The sequence below is a fragment of the Artemia sp. Qi Xiang Cuo genome, chromosome 15, assembly GCF_049724085.1.
Source record: "Artemia sp. Qi Xiang Cuo chromosome 15, ASM4972408v1, whole genome shotgun sequence".
NCBI classification, from domain to species: Eukaryota; Metazoa; Arthropoda; class Branchiopoda; order Anostraca; family Artemiidae; genus Artemia; species Artemia sp. Qi Xiang Cuo.
This window is the reverse complement of record NC_142808.1, coordinates 6,528,347-6,555,359: the sequence shown is the minus strand read 5'-3', so window position 1 is coordinate 6,555,359 and position 27,013 is coordinate 6,528,347. Positions and strand designations below refer to the sequence as shown.

The 27,013-nt window shown below is 33.6% G+C and overlaps 1 protein-coding gene across 1 annotated transcript in view; it reads left to right on the top strand.

The window, feature by feature from the left end:
• Window positions 1–27,013, top strand: part of LOC148943269 (isocitrate dehydrogenase [NADP] cytoplasmic-like) — a 56,195-nt gene that overhangs the window by 10,822 nt on the left and 18,360 nt on the right. Inside the window, exon 3 of the mRNA XM_089101073.1 lies at window positions 10,628–10,790. Within this exon, the coding sequence (XP_088957199.1) occupies window positions 10,628–10,790 (163 nt within the window). The remainder of the gene's footprint in view (window positions 1–10,627; window positions 10,791–27,013) is intronic.

Sequence of the window (27,013 nt, the reverse complement as noted above, 5' to 3'; positions counted from 1 at the left end):
AACCCAATTTCCTTTCGGGAAGACTTGCGAATAGTAGAAGCCTTGTGATTAAATGCAGTGCTTCAGAGCTTTCAATGCAGTGCTCCAGGAATTACGTCGGCTGCTCAGCAGAGTAGCCGACTGCAGCTACTGCTAACGTTTAAAGGTAAAATCTTTTAGTAACAGCGCTTGACCTCAAGCCTCTAGAATTGAACCTGCAACCACCCCCCCCCCCCCCCAAAAAAAAAATACCTAATGTTTTCTGAATTCCTCCAATCTTGTTTTCTAATAGATACATTGCAATTCCCTCTTCATTGGACCGTCTTGATAGCATAATTAGTCAATACCGCTGCTAATATTAAATATACTTTGAAATAAGATTGTAACTATAAAAGAGCACGATACCAACCTGATGTTGATACCAAATCTACAGTGAATGTTTATAACAGAAGAATTGTAGTCCCAATCGAATGCCATTACTGCAAAATACATCCCGTAATTGAGTTGAAATACAGGAAACCTAATAGCTTAATGGCTTTTTATGGTCCACAAGAGAAGACCTAGTCCACAAGGTCCACAAGAAAGGCCTTTTATGGTGTAGAACAAGAAAGACGTAGTCCACAAGAAGGGTCTTCTATAGCGTGGAGCAAGAAAGACCTAGTCCACAAGGTCCACAAGAAAGACCTCTTATGGCGTGGAATAGGAAAGACCTAGTTGGTTAATGGGTCTTTTTAAGAAGGAGTAGGTGTCGACCAAAAAAACTGATAATTTCGAAACTTCGTAACTAGAAGCGTTATTTTGAAATGTAAAACATTTTTATTTTTATAAATTTAAAATTTTCAATTCTTGAGGCAAGGGTATGACGGAGGTTTCCCACCGAAAGAGACTTGTTCCTTAGTATTTTACCTAAGTGTAAATCTTGAATGCCTATCTCTAGTGCACGCGTTTGTTTGCTGTTTTTTTTTTCTCTATTTCCTTGTGAATATTAATATCTTGGTTTGATAAAAACTGAATATCTCCAGCAAGGTGAATGCATGTCTTCATATCTGGATATCTCCATTTTGAACTTTGTTAAGGCGAGTGCATTCAACCCTTTCTATTCAGTGTATGACACAAAGGAATTGAGCTCAAATTTGATAACAGGTTGCTGTATTCGCTTAAGCTACGTTCACATGTGAGCTTCGCTGGCTGTCAATTTCCAGCTGTCCACAATGGGCCAATCAGGGCTACTTATAAAAGAGAAAGCAAATTGTCATTGGTCAAAAATGTATTCGCTTAAGCCGCGTTCACATTTGAGCTTAGCTGCCCGTCAATTTCCAGCTGTCATCACTATGGACTAATCAGAGCTACTTATAAAAGAGAAAGCTAGTAGTTTTTTATCAAAAATTATTATACCAAGACATTGAATTCTAGCTAGGCAAGAATATCAGTTGGGACTTACGCGATAGATTTCAAGTTGAAGGACATTCAAGAGATAATAGGCACTATGCTAGAAGACATGAACAGGGAAACAACGTAAAATTTCTCATTCATGAAAGTCAGAGGTTTTTGCCATTATTGTGGATCTACAAAATTGTGTAAGTTTATTAATTTGGCATCACGAGATAAAATTTTATTTGCAAGAAGTGTAACACATTTTAAAGAGAAGTTTAATTCGTTTAAACCTCGACGTAAAAAACCTCTAAATCTCATAAGCCTTAACATTATCTTAAAATTTGTGGGGAGATTAAATTATGGTTGTAGCAGTAGTTACAAACTAATCCATAGCGAACCACGGCCCATGGTAACCATGCCAACACCACGGCCAATAAAATAATCCATATACAAACTATACAAACTAATCCATAGTGAACCACGGCTCATGGTAACCATGCCAACACCACGGCAAACAAACTAATCCATATACAAACTATACAACTAATCTATAGTGAACCACGGCCCATGGTAACCTAAAATTTAAACATTCATCGAAAAAAAATGCCAAAAAAATTATGTGTATTTCAAAAAAGGCACTGGAATATCTCGAAAATAACGTCGGATCGAATAAAATATGCACTATTAAAATCGCCATTGTTGAAAACGTCACACAAGAGTCACTGATGTATTCCTTTTCAGTTTTTATCCTAGAGAGCCGTTAAAGCCTTGTTTGAAAGCTATTTTTATATATAATTGCTTTTTATAAATTCCACTTGATGACACCGTTATGAAGTGCCATATGGTACCCAAAATGGTACTTTGTGTGCCATTTCTGGAGTGAAAAGGCTGGTAAGCATGGAAGTCCCCTTAATAAGTTTCACAAATCGTCTACTGAATAGCAGAATTAGCTGGTTATGACATATTGAGAGAAAAAATGAGATGGCTAGAGCACGTTCTGCGGATGAAGGATGACAGATTGCCAAAGACTGTCCTCTTTGGCCAACCGTCTAGAGCTAAACGGAAAACGGTCGTCCGCGGTTGGGGTGGGAGGATGTCATAAAGAAAAATTTAAGAGAAATGGGAACTTCCTGGGAGGTTGTAAAGAGGGAAGCTTTGAATAAATTGGGATGGAGGAGGAGCGTGCGTAGCTATGTCGGCCTCGGGCAGCTTGGTGCTGCGGTGAGTTGTTAGTAGTAGTAGTAGTAGGTTACGACAACATCATACAGATGTTCAATGACTCAATTCGAATGTTTTGATCATATGAGTGCATTTTTGTAGACTCGTCTTGACAAAGCCATCACGGAGTGCCATGTGGCACTTTTGTGCCATTTCTGGAGTTGAAAGGCTGGGAAGCCTTTCTTTTTCTAATTCCCTATAAAAATGTCACAATGTTGTACGCATTTAACACTAGAATATTTTAATTATTAAACCAAATTTTAATAGTTTTGATATGAAATCCCTTTCAGGTAGTTTCTTACACGTCTTTCAGAATCTGTGAAGCAATAATACACGAAAAGTTCAACCATTCGGATGCCTCTTATCATCTTTGATAACTTATAGCTTCAAGCTTGAGGTGTTATATCGTGGTTGCAGCAGTAGCTGTAACCTAGTAAAGAGCAAGCCACGGCCCATAGTAACCAAAAGTTTATAATTTCGGAGACCACACTGCCTTTCCATGACGATAAAATAAAAGTCCAAAATAGGGATAAAATCCTTTTTAACAGACAGTGTATAATAAATTTCACAAAAAATACCAGATATTTCGGTAACATATACAGTGACCGTCACAGTTTTACTACTGATGACGGTCACTATATATGTGACCGAAATATCCGGTATTTTTTGTGAAGTTTATTATACACTGTCTATTAAAAAGGATTTTATCCCTATTTTGGACTTTTATAAAAAATGTAGTGGGGCATCAGAGAGAGTCGTTTAGGAAAGCTAATTTTTATATCAAAGTGCTTAAAAAATTTATATAACGCGATCATAAAGTGCCACTTGGCCCCAAGAATGGCACTTTGGGTGCCATTGCTTGAGTGGAAAGTATGAAAAAGGTACCATTGTAATCTTTATGGTAGAAAACTCAAAACCTGAGGTTTACAATTCCCCATCTTGTCCACTCTCCCGCCGAGCCCCCTCAGCCTCCAAGCCTCCCCATCTTGTCCACTCTCCCTCCAAGCCCCCTCAGTCTCCAAGCCTCACCATCTTGTCCACTCTCCCTCCAAGCCCCCTTAATAAGTTCTAGGCTGGGTTAGTGGTGACATTTCACAAAAATTTCGGGGGGGGGGAGTTCCATTAATGACTAGAGAAGGAAACATGTTGTATTTTCAATGAAAATACTAAAAAAAAGTATTTTTCAAAATCAATCCTGGGACAAATTTCCAAGGGGGTAATGGCATCCCTGCCCTCGCCTCCCTCAAATGACGCCTCTAGCCCTTAAAGGCACTTGTAACATCGTAGAGAGATATTTACAGGCTCAGGTCGAAGCTCTTAATTACGCGGGAGTGCTTTTTGTAAGTTTTTCGTTGAAAAATAGCATAAAAAAGCCACATCGAGTGGTGATTGAATTTCGGTGACTAGGTTATCTATAAATTTCTAATACATAATAAATGGGTGATTGTGAACAGCCAGAAATATAAAACAAACACCATTAAAAATGACTTGGTAGTATAGCAATAGGGAAGCTTCGATATCGCTGTGATAACCTAGATTCGAATTTTAGATAATACAAATTTTTTGAAATGAATAATATCGATCTAGCACCCATTCATTCTAATAATTATTTGTCCTAAAGTGTTAGAGTTCAAAAAGCAGCAATTATGAAAGTTAAGATTCTGATGATAAGTTTGAAATTCTTTGCAGCATTGCAGCCGAAAAATGGCACTAATAATAACATGGATTTCTGTAAAACATATTATTTAAACGTCTTTAATTCTTTCATACCCTTCAAGTTTCCTAACTTTGCATATATATCATATAAATAATACAATATAAATAATTGAATTTTTGTTTACAACTCCTCAAATATTCCAAGGGTTATATGCCTCTTGTGCTTTGTATTTGACAAATTTTTGATTTTGTTTAGGGAAAGTATAAGAGGGGTGCGAAGTTAAACCCATATTGAATGGGTTATTTTAGCGAAAAATCATGTTGACTTGTGTAGTTTCCATACGTAAGTTGGACAAAGGTATTTTTATAAGGATTATTTTCTGTATATTTAAAACCTAAAAATAGCAAAAAATGATTTCTTAAAAGCTAAATTTTTTTGACGAAAGTGAAGCGCAAGTTGAAACTGTGCAATATCTCCTTATAAACTACTACTACCACTAACAACTCCCTGCAGCACTAAGCCACCTGAAGCCAACACAGCTACGCATGCTCCTCCTCCAATCGAGTCTGTTCAGAGCCTCTAACTTTACACCTTCCCAGGAAGTTCTCATTTCCCTTTAATCTTTCCTTGCGACATCCTCTCACCCTAACCGGGGACAACCTGCTTTTTGTTTGGCCATAGACGGTTGACCGACAAGGGCGATCTGTAATACTTCATCCGCAGAACGTTCCATAGCTATCTCAAACCTTTCTATCACTATAGCTCCAGAAAGGGGATTGCCATACACATTTTGTACAGCCTACTGTTTGAGAAACGGTCAGTCAGTCGGGTACCGAAAATAATCCATTAGCATTTCTCTGCAAAACATCTAGCAAATCTTCCTCCTTTTTTCAGAGCTCCAGTGCTTCAGAACCTATTTTGACCACTGTCATCACTATAGCATCCAATATTCTAATCTTGGTTCGTAGACTTCTCTTCCTACGCTTTCAAACTTTTTTTCAACTGTGAAAAAACACCTGAGCCTTGGCTATTCTAGGTTTAACATCTTCACTGCTCCCAGAGTCTTCACTGATAATACTACCAAGGTAAGTGAAGCTATCCACTTGATCAATCTTCTCGTTACCCAACACCACCTTTTCATCTTCGCTTATTCCTAGCTTAGTGATTTAGTCTTCCTAACATTAATTTTCAAACCTATTCTTGCACCCTGAACTCGCACAACCTCTAAAAGTTCATTTATTTTTCTAACACTTTCGTCTAGGATGTTTAAATCATGAGTATAATCTAAGTCCATGAGGGTTTTAGTTTCCCGTTTAATCCTATGTACTCCCTTTGCCTTTCCTGTGCTCCTTACGACAAAGTCCATCAAAATAATCTATACAAATGGGGAAAGAACACAACTCTGCTTAACTCCTGATTTGATACGAAACCAGCCACTAACAACATTTCTTACCTTAACCGCAGCAGTGTTACTCTAACCGCATTGTTATTCTCGTACATAGCACCACTCACTTTAATGAATTTATCTGATACACCATACAAGGATAAGACCTTCGCTAAAGCTCTTTTATTAGCTGAATTACACGCTTGCTCATAATCTATAAAACTGAGAATTAAAGGTGTTTGATGACTCAGGCACTTCTCAATTGTTAACTTAAGAGCAAAAATTTGGTCGACACATCCTCTACCCTTCCTAAAACCACACTGTTCTTCTCTTAAAACTCCAACTGCAGCATCTCTTAGTCTAAAAAATATCATTATGTTAAGTACTCTACTACCTACAGAAATCGGGCTCACACCTTTATAATAAACACACTCATTTTTATCACCTTTCTTATAGAGTGGTTTAATTAGAGTTATCCTAAAATCGCTAGGTGGTTCTCTCTAGAAACTACTAGATGGTGATCTTTACTTTTAACATCAATAACAGTCGTATCTTGTATTGATCCTGCCAGTCTTGGGTTTACAATAGCATAATCAATAAGATTAGCTGTCTTACCATCATATGAATACTATGTTAACTTATGGGTCATATTATGACTAAATTCTGTGTTGGTTATAATTAGATTGTGATACCTACAAAATTACAGCAGTCTGGAACCCTGACTGTTTTCTTTTCCTACACCAAATTTACCTAGGCTAGGATACCATATTTCCCTATTTCTACTGACCTGGGTATTAAAGTTTCCTAACAAAAACAATCTTTTTCTGCCTGGGACCCTGTTTATTTCTTCCTGTAGCTGTAAGTAAAATTAATTGGAGTCATCGCTATCTCCGTCAGTAAGTTCTACAGGGGCATTTATCACTATGACTGATACCTTTTAGTCATGTGACTGATACTTTTACGCACTATGACTATTATTACTATTACTCACTATGACTATTACTATATTACTCACTATGACTGATACTTTTAATGACTATTATTACTATTACCCACTATGACTATTACTATATTACTCACAATGGCTGATACCTTTTAGTCATATGACTGATACTTTTACTCACTATGACTATTACTATATTACTCACTATGACTGATACTTTTACTCGCTATGACTATTACTATATTACTCACTATGACTATTACTATATTACTCACAATGACTGATACCTTTTAGTCATATGACTATTATTACTATTTCTCACTATGACTATTACTATATTACTCACAATGACTGATACCTTTTAGTCATATGACTGATACTTTTACTCACTATGACTATTATTACTATTACTCACTAGGACTATACCATTTAGTCATATGACTGATACTTTTACTCGCTATGACTATTAATCCTATTACTCACTATGACTATTACTATATTACTCACAATGACTGATACCTTTTAGTCATATGACTGATACTTTTACTCGCTATGACTATTATTCCTATTACTCACTATGACTGATACTTTTACTCACTATGACTATTATTACTATTACCCACTATGACTATTACTATATTACTCACAATGACTGATACCTTTTAGTCATATGACTGATACTTTTACTCGCTATGACTATTATTCCTATTACTCACTATGACTGATACTTTTACTCACTATGACTATTATTACTATTACTCACTATGACTATTACTATATTACTCACAATGACTGATACCTTTTAGTCATATGACTATTATTACTATTTCTCACTATGACTATTTCTATATTACTCACAATGACTGATACTTTTACTCACTATGACTGATACTTTTACTCACTATGTCTATTATTACTATTACTCACTATGACTATACCTTTTAGTCATATGACTGATACTTTTACTCGATATGACTATTATTCCTATTACTCACTATGACTGATACTTTTACTCACTATGACTATTATTCCTATTACCCACTATGACTATTACTATATTACTCACAATGACTGATACCTTTTATTCATATGACTGATACTTTTACTCACTATGACTATTATTACTATTACTCACTATGACTGATACTTTTACTCACTATTACTATTACTATATTACCCACTAGGACTATTAATATATTATTCACTATGACTGATACCTTTTAGTCATATGACTATTATTACTATTACTCATTATGACTATTTCTATATTACTCACAATGACTGATACTTTTAATGACTATTACTACTATATACTCTACTAATGACTACTGCTATACCTTTTAGTCATATGACTGATACTTTTACTCACTATGACTATTATTACTATTACTCACTATGACTATTACTATATTACTCACTATGACTATTACTATATTACTCACAATGACTGATACCTTTTAGTCATATGACTATTATTACTATTACTCATTATGACTATTACTATATTACTCACAATGACTGATACCTTTTAGTCATATGACTGATACTTTTACGCACTATGACTATTATTACTATTTCTCACTAGGACTATTACTATAGTACTCACTATGACTGATACTTTTACTCACTATGTCTATTATTACTATTACCCACTATGACTATTGCTATATTACTCACTATGACTGATACCTTTTATTCATATGACTGATACTTTTACTCACTATGACTATTATTACTATTAGTCACTATGACTGATACTTTTTAGTCATAAAATGAGCGCCTAGCATTCTTTTATTAATAGCTTCCCAATCTAAACAAAACTTGTCAGCTTCCTTATTCATCAGGAGCCCTACTCCATGTCTATGTACCACATCCTTTCTGCTTGAGTAAATAAATTCTATATTACTTAATTTAATGTTTCCTACCTATGGGATATGAGTTTCTGAAACTCCTCATAAGTCCAGTTCGAAGCGTGTGAATTCGTCAGTCAAAATGTTGATACGATAGTCATTTTTAACGTTTTAACATTCCAAGTTGCAATTCTCATATTCTTTGAATCATTATTTTGGAATGATTTTAGCCTCGGGAAAAGCAATGGTCCCAGAACCAGTGCTGGACGGGGACTAATACATCTCTTAAGTCTTCACGAAGCGCTTAAGCCGGCTTAGAACCGGACAGTAAGAAGTGCTTGGGACCTCGATTTGAATGGAGGCTTTGTGCAATCCTGGGCCCATCTTGGTCACAACATGGTTTTCAACACTTGGCGATGCTATTCTATCAACAAGAGTCGAAATCCTGCACAGACAATCTCAAGCCTATTACATCCGACTCATTATGTATTCATCCCTACAAATATTATGCTACTACGGGGAGGCATCCCATAATAGATAAATTAGCTAGGAAGAGGTTTTTCAGCCCGAAGACGCCCGTCAAAAAATACCAAGCCCAGAAAAATTGGTCACAACATAGTTTTCTTGGTCACAACATAGTTTTCAGCACTTGGTGATGCTCTTCTATCAACAGGAGTCGAAATTCTGCACAGACAAGCCTAGCACAGACAAGTTCTGCACAGACAAGACGAAATTCTGCACAGACAAGCCTTCTATCAAGCCTATTACCTCTGATTCATTATATATTCATGCCCAAAAACATTATGCTACTACGGGGAGTCAACCAATATTAGATAACTTAGCTAGGAAGAGGTTTCTGAGCCCCCCCCCTCCTAAAAAACACCAAAACGACCAAACCCAGAAGAACTATTCATTAATCAGACGTAGAATTGAAAAATACTAGCGCTGTATTGAGAACTAAGCTTGCTTGAGGTTTGTGGTGAATTAAAATCGCCCAGTAAAATTTCTTGATGCTTTGTCTAGTAAAAGACTATTGCTACTACTACTATTACTAACAACTCCCCACTGCACCAAGACGCCTGAGGCCAACACAGCTACTATTGAGAGCTTTATAAATTATTTTTTATTTTTTATAGGGCACTTAATGATTTTTCTGCTTCTATTCCTGTTTCGTTGCATCGGTTTTGTATTTTCAGTAAAGTATAGTTTTTAGAATTGCACAAACATAGAAAATATGACGAGCCAGTTTATTTGATGCCTTTTTTTTCAAAAATCTGTTGCATAAACTGCAAAACAGTAATTTTTAGCATTCAAAATAAAGGAATAAACAACATCTAAACCAAATAATTAAGCTAAAAATGTGTAAAGCAAATTTTGAAAATAAAATGAATAATTTGGAATAAAAAAATAGGACAAAGTAATAGATCATTTTACTCATTTTGTGTGGAAACTACTTTTAAAATAGAAGTCGTACAGGATTTCCACTACTTAAGCTCTAGTTGGGTCTACATAGTACATTTACTTATTAGGTATTTTGAATATAAGTTATGCCGGGGATATTCATAATTTGTCGTTTAATTTTTTTTTTCTATCTAAAATGGTTGTAACTGTCCCAAAAAAAACTCCCAGGCAGCTATTATAATCATCATAAATAAACTATTCAAAATTTAAAAATGTGGAATAAACACAAAGACTCAAGCTCTTATTAGTTGGAAAGTTTATTGATTTGTTTGCAAAATGTGTGATTCCTCATCCAGAGATTACATTTTGCAATCTGTTTGCAAATTTTTGCCACAAATTTGAGTTTTCTATTGCGTATAAGTTACGGAAAAAATTTTCTCTGCAAGATTACATAACTTAACGTTGAGTTTTAAGTCGTGCTAGTGTGAAGGACCATTATTGTTTCACTGTTTTGTTTCCTTAATTTGTAACATAATTCCCCCAGTTTCTCTACACTTGAGAGGTTGTTAAAATTTGGGGATTATTTATAAAATCTATTCTTTTTATAAATATAAAAAAATTTCAATCCTTGTAATATGAATTTTATTTGAATTTAATTTAATTGTTACAATTCATTTGAATTGTAAAACGTTAGTCTCAGTTTATGCCTTGATTCACAACCTGGTTCGCAACCTGAGAAAAAAGGAGTTTGAGTGTTAGAACGAAATAATCGAAAACAATTTATCTCTATAGCTTGTTTTTAAATTCCTTATCTTTTTTAGCCTCTATTTTTGCCTGGACTCGTGGTTTGGAGCATCGTGCCAAGCTTGACAAAAATGAAGAATTAAAACGTTTTTGTTTAACCCTCGAACGCGTTTGCATCGAAACAATCGAATCTGGATTCATGACCAAAGATCTGGCCATTTGTATCAAAGGAATGAATGAGTAAGTTTTTCGCTGGTTTGCTTTATTTTGTTTGTTCATTTTATTAATTAATTTATTTTGTTATTATTATTATTTTTTAATTTGATTTTATTTCATCTTTTTTATGTATAATATCACTGCCCCTGCTAATACTGCTACCGCTTTTGAAAGCTGAGTAACTACAAGAAAAAGAAATGTTTTTTCTGAGTTCTTGCTACTTTTACTGGAAAAATTGATTTTCTGTAATAGTACTTCTGTTTTTAAATATTGAGTTATATCACCATGATGAAGCTGTTGGACACCAGGGAGAGCTAATGGTCATGAAGTATACTCAGGACCCTGTTGGACACCAGGGAGAGCTAATGGTCATGAAGTATACTCAGGACCCTGTTGGACACCAGGGAGAGCTAATGGTCATGAAGTATACTCAGGACCCAATGCTACTCGAAGTATGAAGTATGCAGTTAAAATTCAAGTAAATGGTCACCATTAAGAAATTCGATAATATCGTCTTTGGTTGCACGAAATGGCAGTCCTTGCAGCCTGACTCTTTGTAGATTTTTGTAGTTTAAGCAGCTTTGTTGACTTCAAGATGCCAAGTCTAATGCAATATAATTCTATTTTTTGTTAAAGCCCGAAAAAAAGTATCAAACCCCTGTTCATATTTAACAAACGTATGAATATAAAGACATCTGTAAAAATAGAAAACAAGAAAAAAGACAAAATTCTTAACGAAAACGGTAAATATTGATCACATGTAGGAAACCTTTTACTTCCGGCCACCAAGTTTGAATTTCCTTTCAATCCTTTCTTATGACTTCTTCCTACTTCCTTCGGCCCTGATTTTCCTTTGGCCCCAGATGGATGACCAAACAACTCAAATTTGGCAATCGATCCTCCTTCATCCCTAAAATATATCCTAGTCATCTTAACAACGTTATTCAATCCCTAGCAACGTTTTTCACATCATAGTTTTATTTATCTCAGGTTTTATTTTACTTTTTCCTTTTGCATTATTTATTTATTTATACTGTTTTTATTTTCTTTTATAAACTGATGTTATTTTTCTTTTGTTTTGATGTAATGCTACTAATACTTCTGACGACTCATTGCAACCCAAAGCCATATGAGGACAGCACAGCTGCTTATGCTTGTCCTCCACTTTAATCTGTTCAAAAATTACCCCCCCCCCTCCTCGCAATGACGTCCTAATTTCATTTGAATGGTTTCTTATGACCTTATCCTTTCTGGTTTAAGGAAACCTGCTTTTCATTGCGCTTCAGATTAATAGCCAAAAATCATCTTTCATGATTTTTGACCATTATTATTTTTTTTCTTTATTTTTTTTTTACTGGAGCAATTTATCAACCTTCATCCGTAAATATGACTTAGCCATATTTATATTTCTTCCATCCTATCCCATAATAACAATCATGAAGTTGGATTGAACTACTTTTTTCGTTGTTTTTTACGTATATACACGGTCAGGCAACTGAGTGCCTGAAATTATGTAATATTATATATTTAAGATATTATCTTCCTCAGGCTTTTGAAGCGTCCACGTTTCAGAGCTATACTTACCACTGTCAGTTCCACCTTTTGTATATTTTTTTTTCTGCTAAACCTTTACCATGTGCGAAAAAAAACCTGATGCCTTGGCTGCTGTCTTGTTCTCTTTTACTCTACTTTTTATACTTTATTTATCTTTTCTTTACTTTTACTAAGCATGGGCGCCGGCAGGGAGGGCCATGCCCCCCCTGGAAATTTGGGACTATAAAGTAATTATAAGGAAACCAAAAGAATATAAAGCAGAATAGGGAAAAACAAGGGGAAAATGTGTGTCGCTCCATGGTTGGCTGCCTGTTAATAGGTTTTGATCCTTAATAAGGACAATATAATTTCTAACTTGTGTTTTTACCACAAAAAAATTTCTATATGATTTGATTGGAGTAAAAAAAAAAGTCAAATTAATGAGTGGTAAGTAAATTTCGATCCTTATCAATAACAAAAGCATAAGAACCTAAATATTAATAAGATTAAAGAAAAGAGACAGCTTTTAATGGTGGTTCAAAATATGTGTTGGTTTCGAGTTTGAAGTTAGGCATCCCAAAATATTAGTACATAAGAAAGTTCTTCCTAAGTATAGAAAAAAGAAGGAAAACAACTTAAAAAGGAGGCAATCTCGATATAATACGCCGTCAACTTTTGCTTGTATTGCAGGAGTACCAGTGAGATATATTCAGATAATCAGAAATATATAATCAGATATATTTAATTTTGTGTTTTCCCACTAAACGATCAAATCATATTATTGAGTTACGACTAAAGTGAATATACCACTCGATGCTTTTTTTTATGCTCTTTACGAATATAATAATCATTTTTGTCGGAAATGAATTTTAGCCCCCACCCCTATATATACCAATTCAGGGTATATAGGCTAGGCTATTTGCACATTAGGGGGTGGGGGTAATTTTGTTTCTGAAGTAAATGAGAGGAAAGTTTAAACTTTCACCCAACCCCCCTAATGTGCAAATATATATCCTGAATTGGTATATATAGGGGTGGGGGCTAAAATTCATTTCCGACAAAAATGATTATTATATTCGTAAAGAGCATAAAAAAGGCATCGAGTGGTATATTCACTTTAATCGTAACTCAATAATATGATTTGGTAAATATTTACCATTTTTGTTCGCCAGGAGTGATTGTATTGATCTAGTTGTTCACTTCGAAAAAATTTTTTTTTTTTTTTTTTAGTTATGAAGCATAAAGGTTGCAAGTATCTTGGTTTTTAGTATTTAAAATTAAATTAAAAAATATCAATATTATTCAAGGACATTCGACACTTTCAGCCTTTCTGAATAACGCCCTGCACTAAAAAATTTTATTTGATTTACTTAACCTAGTTTTAATGTTACTTTGAACAAAATACTTTGAAAATGGTTTACTTTTTATAATCACTGAGTCTTAAGGCATTAAATATTTTTGTGTTTGATAACCAAGTTAAAAAATATCGACGTTGTTCAAAAATGTCCGTCCAGTCCGTCCGTCGGTGTTGCCAATAGAACTGAATACTGGGAGCTCATTTTTTATTTTTCAAAAGCAGGTTATTGTTTTGTGCATTTTTGTACTTACAATACTTTTTTCATTTTTATATACTTTTACTTTACTTGACATACTTTTTTCATTGCCTTTACTAAAATTTTTGTCTCTATGCTTTGCTGCCCATCAAAAACTAAACAGAGATCATTGAAATATTGAGCGTTTTTTCTTCTTTAGCAAAAGTATTGTGTTACCGTTTCATGAAATGTAATTTAAAAAAAGGTGAAATAAACATTTTGTAAATGGGAGCTTCAAATCTCTACGGTAGGTTTCTCTGAAATGAAGTACCCAATAAAGAGATTTTCACTAAGATTCCTTTTCAGGGGTGTTTCCCCTTTTTTTTCGAAAATCAGGCAAATTTTCTCGGATTTGTTGCTTTTGGTAAGTAACAATAAACTGAATGAATTTTATATATATTTAGAATAAGGATAAAAGGCCAATTCTGTTAGTGTACCAATTGTCATAAAAATTTCGTTTTTAGTTTGGGGGAATACTGGCCCCAGTTACTTTTTACTTACAATTTGTTATCACAAACTATTTGATAATATTCTCTTGTGCTAATTTTTTTTTTACCTGTTCATTTTATTCAGTTGAATTGGACAATCAAAAGAAAGAGGGTCAATTTGACAGGTAGATTCTAAGTTTAAATTTAGTTTTTTCTTTTGCTATTCTCTAATTTTTTTAAATTTCTGAAGATATAAGGAGTTTTAGTTCGAGGGGTGAATTGTGAAAGGTCATTTTACATGGCCATTATAAAATCAAAAAGTGGGATCTATACAGGTAGGACAATTTTTGAGTATCTCTATTCCTTCTGTAAACTATTCCAAGGCTTAGGAAATTGCATAGACAAGTCTACATCTTTTATTTTCTTTGGAAGAAATAAAAAATATATTTGTAATTTTGGTTTAAAACTAATATTCTTTTAAGATTAAATGCATAATAATTAAATGTATTGTTTATTAAATGGATTGATCCCTTTGCCAGCCGTTTAAAATTTATTTTTTGTTTCGTTTTGCATGCAAATTTAGTTGCTCTTTTTATTTGATAATTTTTTCCTAAAAGTATTTAAAAATAAACTTATTCCTAAAAAAATACCCCAAAAATATATTCCCTGTCCCCCAACCACCACTGCTATTCTGACATCTGCCCCCCGGAAAATGTTCTGCCGACGCCCTTGTTACTTAGTACTATTATATATACTACTCTTACTTTTTTCCATATAATATTTACTACTTACTGCATACTAGTTTACTGTACTTTATTCACTCTAGCACTCTACTTACATAAGTACACTTACTATTATACTTCTATATAGTATTTACTACTTAATGCATACTACTTTACTCTGCTGTAGTTTCTTCCCTCTAGTATTCTACTTGCATAAGTACTCATACTATTATACTTCTATGCAGTATTTACTGCTTACTCTATAATACTTTAATCTGCAATACTTTCTTCACTCTAATACTCTACTTACATAAGTAAACTTACTATTATGCTTCTATACAGTATTTACTACTTACTGCACACTACTTCACTCTACTTTACTTTCTTTACTCTAGTACTCTACTTACATAAGTACACTTACTATTATACTTCTATATAGTATTTACTGCCTACTCTATAATAATTTACTTTACTTTAATTTCTTTACTCTAGTACTCTACTTGCATAAGTACACTTACTATAATACTTCTATACAGTATTTACTACTTACTCTATAATACTTTACCCTAATTTACGTTCTTTACTCTAGTACTGTACTTACATAAGTACGCTTACCATTATACTTCTATACAGTATTTACTACTTATTGCATACTACTTTACTCTACTTTACTTGCTTCACTCTAGTACTCTACTTGCATAAGTACGCTTACTATCATACTTCTATACAGTATTTACTACATATTGTACAATACTTTACTATACTTTACGTTCTTTACTCTAGTACTGTACTTACATAAGTACACTTACTATTATACTTCTATATAGTATTTACTACTTATTGCATACTACTTTACTCTACTTTACTTGCTTCATTCTAGTACTCTACTTGCATAAGTACGCTTACTATCATACTTCTACACAGTATTTACTACATACTCTACAAAACTTTACTATACTTTACTTTCTTTACTATAGTACTGTACTTACATAAGTACGCTTACTATTATGCTTCTATACCGTATTTATTACTTATTGCATACTACTTTACTCTACTTGCATAAGTACGCTCACTATTATACTTCTATACAGTATTTACTACATACTCTACAATACTTTACTATACTTTACGTTCTTTACTCTAGTACTGTACTTACATAAGTACACCTACTATTATACTTCTATATAGTATTTAATACTTATTGCATACTACTTTACTCTACTTTACTTGCTTCACTCTAGTACTCTACTTGCATAAGTACGCTTACTGTAATACTTCTATACAGTATTTACTACATACTCTACAATACTTTACTTTCTTTACTCTAGTACTGTACTTACATAAGAACACTTACTATTGTACTTCTATATAGCATTTACTACTTATTGCATACTACTTTACTCTACTTTACTTGCTTCACTCTAGTACTCTACTTGCATAAGTACGCTTACTGTCATACTTCTATACAGTATTTACTACATACTCTACAATACTTTACTTTCTTTACTCTAGTACTGTACTTACATAAGTACACTTACTATTATACTTCTATATAGTATTTACTACTTATTGCATACTACTTTACTCTACTTTACTTGCTTCAATCTGGTACTCTACTTGCATAAGTACGCTTACTGTCATACTTCTATACAGTATTTACTACATACTCTACAATACTTTACTTTCTTCACTCTAGTACTGTTCTAACATAAGTACACTTACTATCATACTTCTACACAGTATTTACTACTTACTCTATATAGTCCAGGAAGTGTGTAAAAAAGGGCCTAACCGGGTACAAATTGTAAGAGAAAAGATTCTTAGACTACTCGACTCAAAAAAAAAAATGCTGATTCCAAATATGCAAAGTTGGCTCATCTATCTGCTTCACAAATATGTTTCTGTTTAGGTTGAGGTTTATTTTGAGGGGGTGAATTTCGTGTTTCATATATAGGCGTACAAAAAACAAAGTTGAAGGCTAGAATAGTGTAATAGGTCACGGTGATTATGAAAATCGCTTTTATTTGAACGTAAAGTTAAAACTTAAGTTTTGTTTTAGGTTGAGGTTGATTTTAAGAAGGTGAAATTCGTGCTTCCATGTAAAGACGTACAACAACAAAATTTACGTCTAGACTAGGGTATTAGATCACGGTGATTATGAAAATCACCTTGATATGGACGTAAAACTAAAAATTAGGTTTTTTGAAGGTTGGGGTTGGTTTTGAGGAGGTGAATTTGTTTTTACATATAAAGGCGTACAACAACAAAATTGACGTCTAGAATAAGGTACTAGATCACGGTGATTATGAAAATCACTTTATTTGAACGTAAAATTAAAACTTCATTTAAATATTCCATTAGTGTTAAATCACGCTTAATCTGAAAGAAACCGGTGTTAAAATGTAGAATGACAACTATCACCCAGTTCGATATTTTAACTAACGATTAAAACATTCTCGACTTTTCCAGTTATATAATATTTCCCAGGGTGCATTTCATGCCATTTCTTATGCAAATGTATCGCATATTTGAGCAGTCGGTTTTGCAGTTACAGTAAAAAACTGCAAGAAGAGAGATGGGGGAGGGGGGCAAACGTAGGGCAATATAGTCCATTCTGAATTGCCCAACCAAACTGGGTAGGGTTGAGATTTCATCTCAGGGTTTTCCATGATATAAACTCGAAATGAGCGGAAGCTACAAGGATCACTGGTAAGAGGGAGAACTTTAGACTCAACATACGAAGTAGATGCTGTAACTTTCTCGATGAATTTGAGATGACGCAACTGATTGAGTGTTGAAATCGAACCTGGGCACTTATATAAAAGCATCATTGCTTTCTCCCCAGCTGTTGAAATCTCGTGCTTGGTGGATAGTGAATCCATAAAAACTTTAGCGGATTCGTAAAACTAATTTTTTTTTTATCAAACGCTGTAGTCCCGCTGACTTCCCAATGCCATTCCCAGATACGAGATCCAAGTTTGATTTTCGTTTATATCTTTATATCCCAAGTTTATATCTTATTTCATTTATATCCCAAATTCTATTCTTTGAGATTCCAGCTCGAGGCTCAGAGTAAAACTAGATTGCCTGGTTACCTGTCTGTGCGTGATAACACAGGAGTAAAAGCATGTCTCTGTCGTCTCCAACCAGGACAGTGGGCATAAAAGAAGCAGATCGAACTGCATATAGAACAATGAGAAAATCAGCGTCACCTTCTGCTTGGTGTACCTGACAACCAGGTTTGGTCAGGTACTCACTGGTCATGGTTATGATTGCTTGCTTATTCTTGACGTTGCTTAGGAACACTTCTTTCTTTGTAGAACAGCCGACATTCCTGTTAAAAATTATCTGCGGGTACGATTGTGACCCTTTCCGTCTCAAATGGATGATGTCTTTGATTGAAGGTGCTTGGTTGTATCCGCTGAACACCACCGACGTCCTTTGCAACCCGTGTTTCCGTGCAACGAAGTCAACGTACTTTTTGCAGATATTATCATCAGTTGAGTTATTTTCCCAAGCGATTCGCTGAAGCAGTGCACCACCATCGAGAACTATATGCTTGTCACTGAAATCTTTGACAAAAACTTCAGTGTTAGGCTGCTGCTCTGCAACTAGGCGCCACATCACATCGGTGAGGGCAGGCTTATCGGCTAGTCGTGGAAGTTCGTTTGCTTCAACAAGTGACGGAGGCGGTGAGCACAATTCATAGACAAAGTATGACTCCAAATTATCGTCGCTATTTCCAGTAATTGTCACTAGCCGCTGAAACATCAATGCTGGATCAATGGCAACTGACTGTCCATTAATAACCGGTGCAGCTTGATTAGCAAGCGTTACGGCCACCAACTCTTTCTTGAATGTGTACGTGTTGACGTTTTCCCCTGTCATGCTATCCATGATTTCTTGTCCGATGGATCTAGCTGTGTCGACGTTGACTTTTTCATCAGCCGTAGATCTAGAAGTAATGTTTCACAATCTTGGGTCTTTTGCGAAAGGGGTATTCTTAGCAAGAAAGCAAACAAGATTGCTAGTGTCATGGTTGTCCCGTTCAATCCTTGACTATGTAACTTCTTTGGGCTGTTCGCTTGTCTCGTATTGGACCTTAGTAAAATTTTGTTCATGCCCGTTCCCCTTGTAAGACCACCGTTAGTTTTGAAGGAGCGCTTGAGGACCTGCTCAATGACCAAATCTGACGACAGACCCGCCCAAAATTTTTCGGATCTGCGGATAACATATCTTTTTGCCATCATAAAATTGCCAAACACGTCGGGATTGGTAGTTTCCAGCTATCAATAAACATATAATTTTTATGTTTATCACGGTGATAATAAACATAATTTTTAGTTTTATATTAAAATAAAGATGATTTTCATAATCATCATGATCAAGTACCCAATTCTAGACATAATTTTTTTTGCTTTACGTCTTTATATAGAAAAATGACTAGGTGATAGGTGTCATTCTACGTTTTAACACCGATTTCTTTCAGATTAAGCATGGTTTAATACTAATGGAATATTTAAATGAAAGTTTTAATTTGAAGTTCAAATAAAGTGATTTTCATAATCACCGTGATCTAGTACCTTATTCTAGACATCAATTTTGTTGCTGTATGCCTTTATATGTAAAAATGAATCCACATGCTCAAAATCAACCCCAACCTTCAAAAAACCTAATTTTGTAGTTTTACGTTCATATCAAGGTGATTTTCATAATCACCGTGATCTAATACCCTATTCTAGACGTAAAGTTTATTGTTGTACGTCTCTAAATGGAAGCACGAATTTCACCTTCTTAAAATCAACCTCAACCTAAAAAAACTTATGTTTTAACTTTACGCTAAAATAAGTGATTTTCATAATCACCTTGACCTATTATACTATTCTAGACTTCGATTTTGTTGTTATACGCCTATATATGAAACACGAAATTCACCGCCTCAAAATAAACCTCAACCTAAACAAAAACATATTTGTGAAACAGATAGATGAGCCAACTTTGCATATTTGGAATCAGCACATTTTTTTTAGTTGGGTAGTCAGGGAACCTTTTCTCTTGTAGTTTGTTGCCGGTCAAACCGTTCCCTTCCTGGACTAATAATACTTTACTTTACTTTCTTGACTATAGTACTGTACTTATGACATGCTACTTTACTCCACTGTACTTTCTTCGCTCTAGTACACTACTTGCATAAGTACGCTTACTATTATACTTCTATAAAGTATTTACTACTTACTCTATAATACTTTAGTCTGCAATATTTTCTTCGCTCTAGTTCTCTGCTTACATAAGTGCACTTACTATTATACTTCTACAGAGTATTTACTACTTACTACATAATGCTTTTTTCTACATTACTTTCTTCAGTCTAGTACTCTACTTACACTAGTACACTTGCTATTATACTTATATACAGTATTTACTACTTACTCTATAATACTTTAGTCTGCAATATTTTCTTCACTCTAGTTCTCTGCTTACATAAGTACACTTACTATTATACTTCTATAGAGTATTTACTTCTTACTACATAATACTTTATTCTACATTACTTTCTTCACTCTAGTACTCTACTTGCACAAGTACACTTGCTATTATACTTATATACAGTATTTGCTACTTATATCTGCCCGGTATGAACAATGTTAACAATGTTAGATCTGCCCGGTATGAAGTGTATTTCGCGTACAAGGTGTCAGAATGCGAGAGGAGGTCAGATGCTGTATATTCGTGATGACTGGTCTTTTAGTATTCTCATTGATTTGTCTGTATTTGATGAATGGTTATGTGAGACTATGTTTGTTGAAGTTGTACCTTTGGGCTGTAATCCATTTATTTTCGGGTCTGTTCATCGATCTCCATCTGGTAATTTTTTGAAGTTTTTGAACCGCTGTTGAAAAATCTGGAAGCGTTGACAAAACCGGTTATTATTTCGGGCGATTTTAACTTCAATCTTTTGAATCTCGATGTTGGAAATAAGAAGGAGTTTTTAAGTATGACGTTGTATTCTAATTTTCTTCCAAGTATTTCTCTGCCGACAAGAGTTACAGCTAACACAGCTACATTATTAGATAATATATTTTTCTCTCCTGTTTTATTTGATGCTGAAAAATTGCCAGTAATTTTTTTCTGATATGTCGGATCATTTTCCGGTGAGTGTTCTTTTAAATTTAAATAATAGTAATAAACAACATCGAGATTAAACAATGGATAATTCAAAAAAGCGATATACATCGATTGATTGTAAATTTCTACGTAAGTTAATTGGTGACCATTATTGGAGTTCGGTTTATGGCTCAGATGATGCAAATGCTGCGTTTTCAGATTTTATTGATCAAATGATGCGATTGCGGGATCGGGCCTCTTCAACACGAGTTTCGCATGGAAAGTTTGCGCAGAAATTTGACCCATGGATTACTGAAGGTATTTTGACATCATTAAAACATAAAAATAGAAAATTTAAGAATTATTTAAAATTACAGACACCTGAGTCGTGTGTATAATTAAAAGTTTATATGGAAAATCAAAAATAAAATATAATAAAATAGAAGAGAAAAAATTATAAAGTGAAAATTTTTGTTTATAAAAAGGATACGAGAAAAACATGGCAATTGATAAATGAAAAGATACGTTCTCATAGCCGTTAAAGTACTAGTGTTAATTGCCTTGTTTTAAATGGAGAAATGTTACAGAGCCCAATGAAATTTTAAATGCTTTTGGTGATTATTTCAGTAATATTGGTTCTAGACTTGCATCGACTATGAATACGCAACTGAATTCCCCTTTTGTTCCAGTTAATGAGCAACATTCAGAAAATTCGTTTTCTTTTTCTGAGATTAAGCCTCATGAGACTGAAAAAGTTATTCTGAAGCTTAAACGGAGTTTTTCTAAGGACAAATTTGGATTTTCGGCTCAAACCGTAAAGAAAATAGCGTCAAGCATTGTACCTTTGTGTGCACATATTTTTAATCTATCACTTATGCATGGGATTTTTCCTGAGCTTTTAAAAAAAGCAAATGTTATAGCATTACCTAAAGCTGGTAGTTCAACTGACCCTTCAGATTATAGAGGCATTTCCCTACTTTCGATTTTCAGCAAAATTTTGGAAAAACTTGCAAATAATCAATTACAAAAATATTTATTTGATAGTAAGATTTTACATACGTCTCAATATGGTTTTGTAAAAGGAAAGTAAACTGAACTGGCAATTCACGAGCTTTTACTAAATATTAATGATTCACTAGATGATGGTCAGTACGCGTTGGCGATTTTTATTTTGGAAAAACTTGCAAATAATCAATTAAAAAAATATTTATTTGATAGTAAGATTTTACACACGTCTCAATATGGTTTTATAAAAGGAAAGTCAACTGAACTGGCAATTCACGAGCCTTTACTAAATATTAATGATTCACTAGATGATGGTCAACACGCGTTGGCGATTTTTATTGATGTCGCCAAGGCGTTTGACAACGTAAATCATTCATTGCTCCTTTTTAAACTCAAGTCTTATGGGTTTTCAACACAAGCTGTTAAATTTTTTGCATCTTACCTTTCTGGGAGACGACTAGATTGTGTTGATAAATCTTGTGAACTCCGTTCCGAAACTTTTCCCATTAATTACAGAGTGCATCACGACTCTGTCCTTGGTCCTGTTCTATTTCTTCTTTTTATAAATAATTTGCCAGAATTTTTGCCTCTTTGTAAAATTATAATGTTTGCTGATGATGTAGTAATTTTTTGCTTTTCACTGGGACCTATCAGTTCTTTTCCAGGACCTCGAAAGTACGTTACTAACTGTATCTGATTGTTTTTCAAGGAATTTACTAGCTCTTAATGAAAAAAAATGCCAATATATGTTATTTTCGCGAACTGGATCAGTAGTGTCAGATAGCTTCTCTCTTTTCTTGAATGGTCTTGAATTAAAACGGGTAGATCAGTTCAAATATCTTTGGATTATTTTAGATGAAAATTTGTCGTTTCGTAAATATGTAAAAAAACTATCGTTAAAAGCTTCCCAAAATATTGACATGCTAGCTCGTTCTCGTCGTTTCTTTCCTAAAGCTATTCTAAAATCTATTTATTATTAGTTCGTCCACCCGTATTTTCTCTATTGCATTTCGGTTTGGGCATCTACCTTTTCGTCTGTTTTCAAATCTCTCCAAATACTTCAGAATAAAGCAATGAGGATTCTTTTTAATATTGATTGCAGATCTTCAATTAGACACCTATATTGGACTTCAGGAATTTATTCTTTGGGCCAACTTCACTTAATTTCTATCTCTAGTGTTTGTCACGATTATCAATATAGTTATTTACCTGTAAATTTCTCTGGCATTTTTCAAACTAATTCTCAATTTCATAATTATCCTACTACGCATCGTTCAGACTTTTCGTGCGAAATTCCCCCGACATCGAGAGCGGGATTCAGCATCCGTCACACTGGGTCAAAAATATGGAACTCAATTCCAGCATCAGTTCGAGAATGCAGCAACAAGCGACATTTTCTAAGACTGGTGAAGAAATATCTTATGACATGCTAAGCATTTTGTCCATTAGGGTTTTCTTTTTCGTTGTTGTAAAATTTAATTAGAAAATGGCTGTTTATTTTCGTTGGCAATGTTTTCAGCGCTAAAGTATGCCACCAGGCATGTGCGCTGTTTTGTGACGTTTATTTATGTATGTGTTATAAATAAAAATATTCTACTACTACTACTACTATTGTACATTACTTTCTTCACTCTAGTACTCTACTTACACAAGTACACTTGCTATTATACTTCTATAGAATATTTACTACTTGCTACATAATACTTTACTCTACATTACTTTCTTCACTCTATTTCTCTACTTACACAAGTACACTTGCTATTATACTTCTATACCGCATTTACTACTTACTCCATAATACTTTAGTCTACAATATTTTCTTCACTCTAGTTCTCTGCTTACATAAATACACTTACTATTATACTTCTATAGAGTATTTACTACTTGCTACATAATACTTTACTCTACATTACATTATTCACTCTAGTACTCTACTTACACAAGTACACTTGCTATTATACTTCTATAGAATATTTACTACTTGCTACATAATACTTTATTCTACATTACTTTCTTCACTCTAGTACTCTACTTACACAAGTACACTTGCTAATATACTTCTATACCGCATTTACTACTTACTCTATAAGACTAGTCTACAATATTTTCTTTACTCTAGTTCTCTGCTTACATAAATACACTTACTATTATACTTCTATATAGTATTTACTACTTGCTACATAATACTTTTTTCTACATTACTTTCTTCACTCTAGTACTCTACTTACACAAGTACACTTGCTATTATACTTCTATACCGCATTTACTACTTACTCTATAATACTTTAGTCTACAATATTTTCTTCACTCTAGTTCTCTGCTTACATAAATACACTTACTATTATACTTCTATAGAGTATTTACTACTTGCTACATAATACTTTACTCTACATTACTTTATTCACTCTAGTACTCTACTTACACAAGTAAACTTGCTATTATACTTCTATACCGCATTTACTACTTACTCTATAATACTTTAGTCTACAATATTTTCTTCACTCTAGTGCTCCACTTACACAAGTACACTTGCTATTATACTTCTATAGAATATTTACTACTTGCTACATAATACTTTATTCTACATTACTTTCTTCACTCTAGTACTCTACTTACACAAGTACACTCGCTATTATACTTCTATAGAATATTTACTACTTGCTACATAATACTTTATTCCACATTACTTTCTTCACTCTAGTACTCTACTTACACAAGTACACTTGCTATTATACTCCTATACCGCCCTATATTTACCTGTAAATTGCTCTGGCATTTTTCAAACTAATTCTCAATTTCATAATTATCCTACTACGCATCGTTGAGACTTTTCGTGCGAAATTCGCCCGACATCGAGAGCGGGATTCAGCATCCGTCACACTGGGTCAAAAATCTGGAACTCAATTCCAGCATCAGTTCGAGAATGCAGCAACAAGCGACATTTTCTAAGACTGGTGAAGAAATATCTTATGACATGCTAAGCATTTTGTCCATTAGGGTTTTCTTTTTCGTTGTTGTAAAATTTAATTTGAAAATGGCTGTGTATTTTCGTTGGCAATGTTTTCAGCGCTAAAGTATGCCACCAGGCATGTGCGCTGTTTTGGGACGTTTATTTATGTATGTTATAAATAAAAATATTCTACTACTACTACTACTACTATTGTACATTACTTTCTTCACTCTAGTACTCTACTTACACAAGTACACTTGCTATTATACTTCTATAGAATATTTACTACTTGCTACATAATACTTTACTCTATATTACTTTCTTTACTCTATTTCTCTACTTACACAAGTACACTTGCTATTATACTTCTATACCGCATTTACTACTTACTCTATAATACTTTAGTCTACAATATTTTCTTCACTCTAGTTCTCTGCTTACATAAATACACTTGCTATTATACTTCTATAGAGTATTTACTACTTGCTACATAATACTTTACTTTACATTACTTTATTCACTCTAGTACTCTACTTACACAAGTACACTTGCTATTATACTTCTATAGAATATTTACTACTTCCTACATAATACTTTATTCTACATTACTTTCTTCACTCTAGTACTCTGCTTACACAAGTACACTTGCTAATATACTTCTATACCGCATTTACTACTTACTCTATAAGACTAGTCTACAATATTTTCTAAACTCTAGTTCTCTGCTTACATAAATACATTTACTATTATACTTTTATATAGTATTTACTACTTGCTACATAATACTTTATTCTACATTACTTTCTTCACTCTAGTACTCTACTTACACAAGTACACTTGCTATTATACTTCTATACCGCATTTACTACTTACTCTATAATACTTTAGTCTACAATATTTTCTTCACTCTAGTTCTCTGCTTACATAAATACACTTACTATTATACTTCTATAGAATATTTACTACTTGCTACATAATACTTTACTTTACGTTACTTTATTCACTCTAGTACTCTACTTACACAAGTAAACTTGCTATTATACTTCTATACCGCATTTACTACTTACTCTATAATACTTTAGTCTACAATATTTTCTTCACTCTAGTACTCTACTTACACAAGTACACTTGCTATTATACTTCTATAGAATATTTACTACTTGCTAGATAATACTTTATTCTACATTACTTTCTTCACTCTAGTACTCTACTTACACAAGTACACTCGCTATTATACTTCTATAGAATATTTACTACTTGCTACATAATACTTTATTCCACATTACTTTCTTCACTCTAGTACTCTACTTACACAAGTACACTTGCTATTATACTCCTATACCGCATTTACTACTTACTCTATAATACTTTAGTCTACAATATTTTCTTCACTCTAGTTCTCTGCTTACATAAATACACTTACTATTATACTTTTATAGAGTATTTACTACTTGCTACATAATACTTTACTCTACATTACTTTCTTCACTCTAGTACTCTACTGACAGAAGTACACTTGCTATTATACTTCTATACCGCATTTACTACTTACTCTATAATACTTTAGTCTACAATATTTTCTTAACTCTAGTTCTCTGCTTACATAAATACACTTACTATTATACTTCTATGGAGTATTTACTACTTGCTACATAATACTTTACTCTACATTACTTTATTCACTCTAGTACTCTACTTACACAAGTAAACTTGCTATTATACTTCTATACCGCATTTACTACTACTCTAGTACTCTACTTACAGAAGTACACTTGCTATTATACTTATATACCGCATTTACTACTTACTCTACAATACTTTAGTCTACAATATTTTCTTAACTCTAGTTCTCTGCTTGCATAAATACACTTACTATTATACTTCTATAGAGTATTTACTACTTGCTACATAA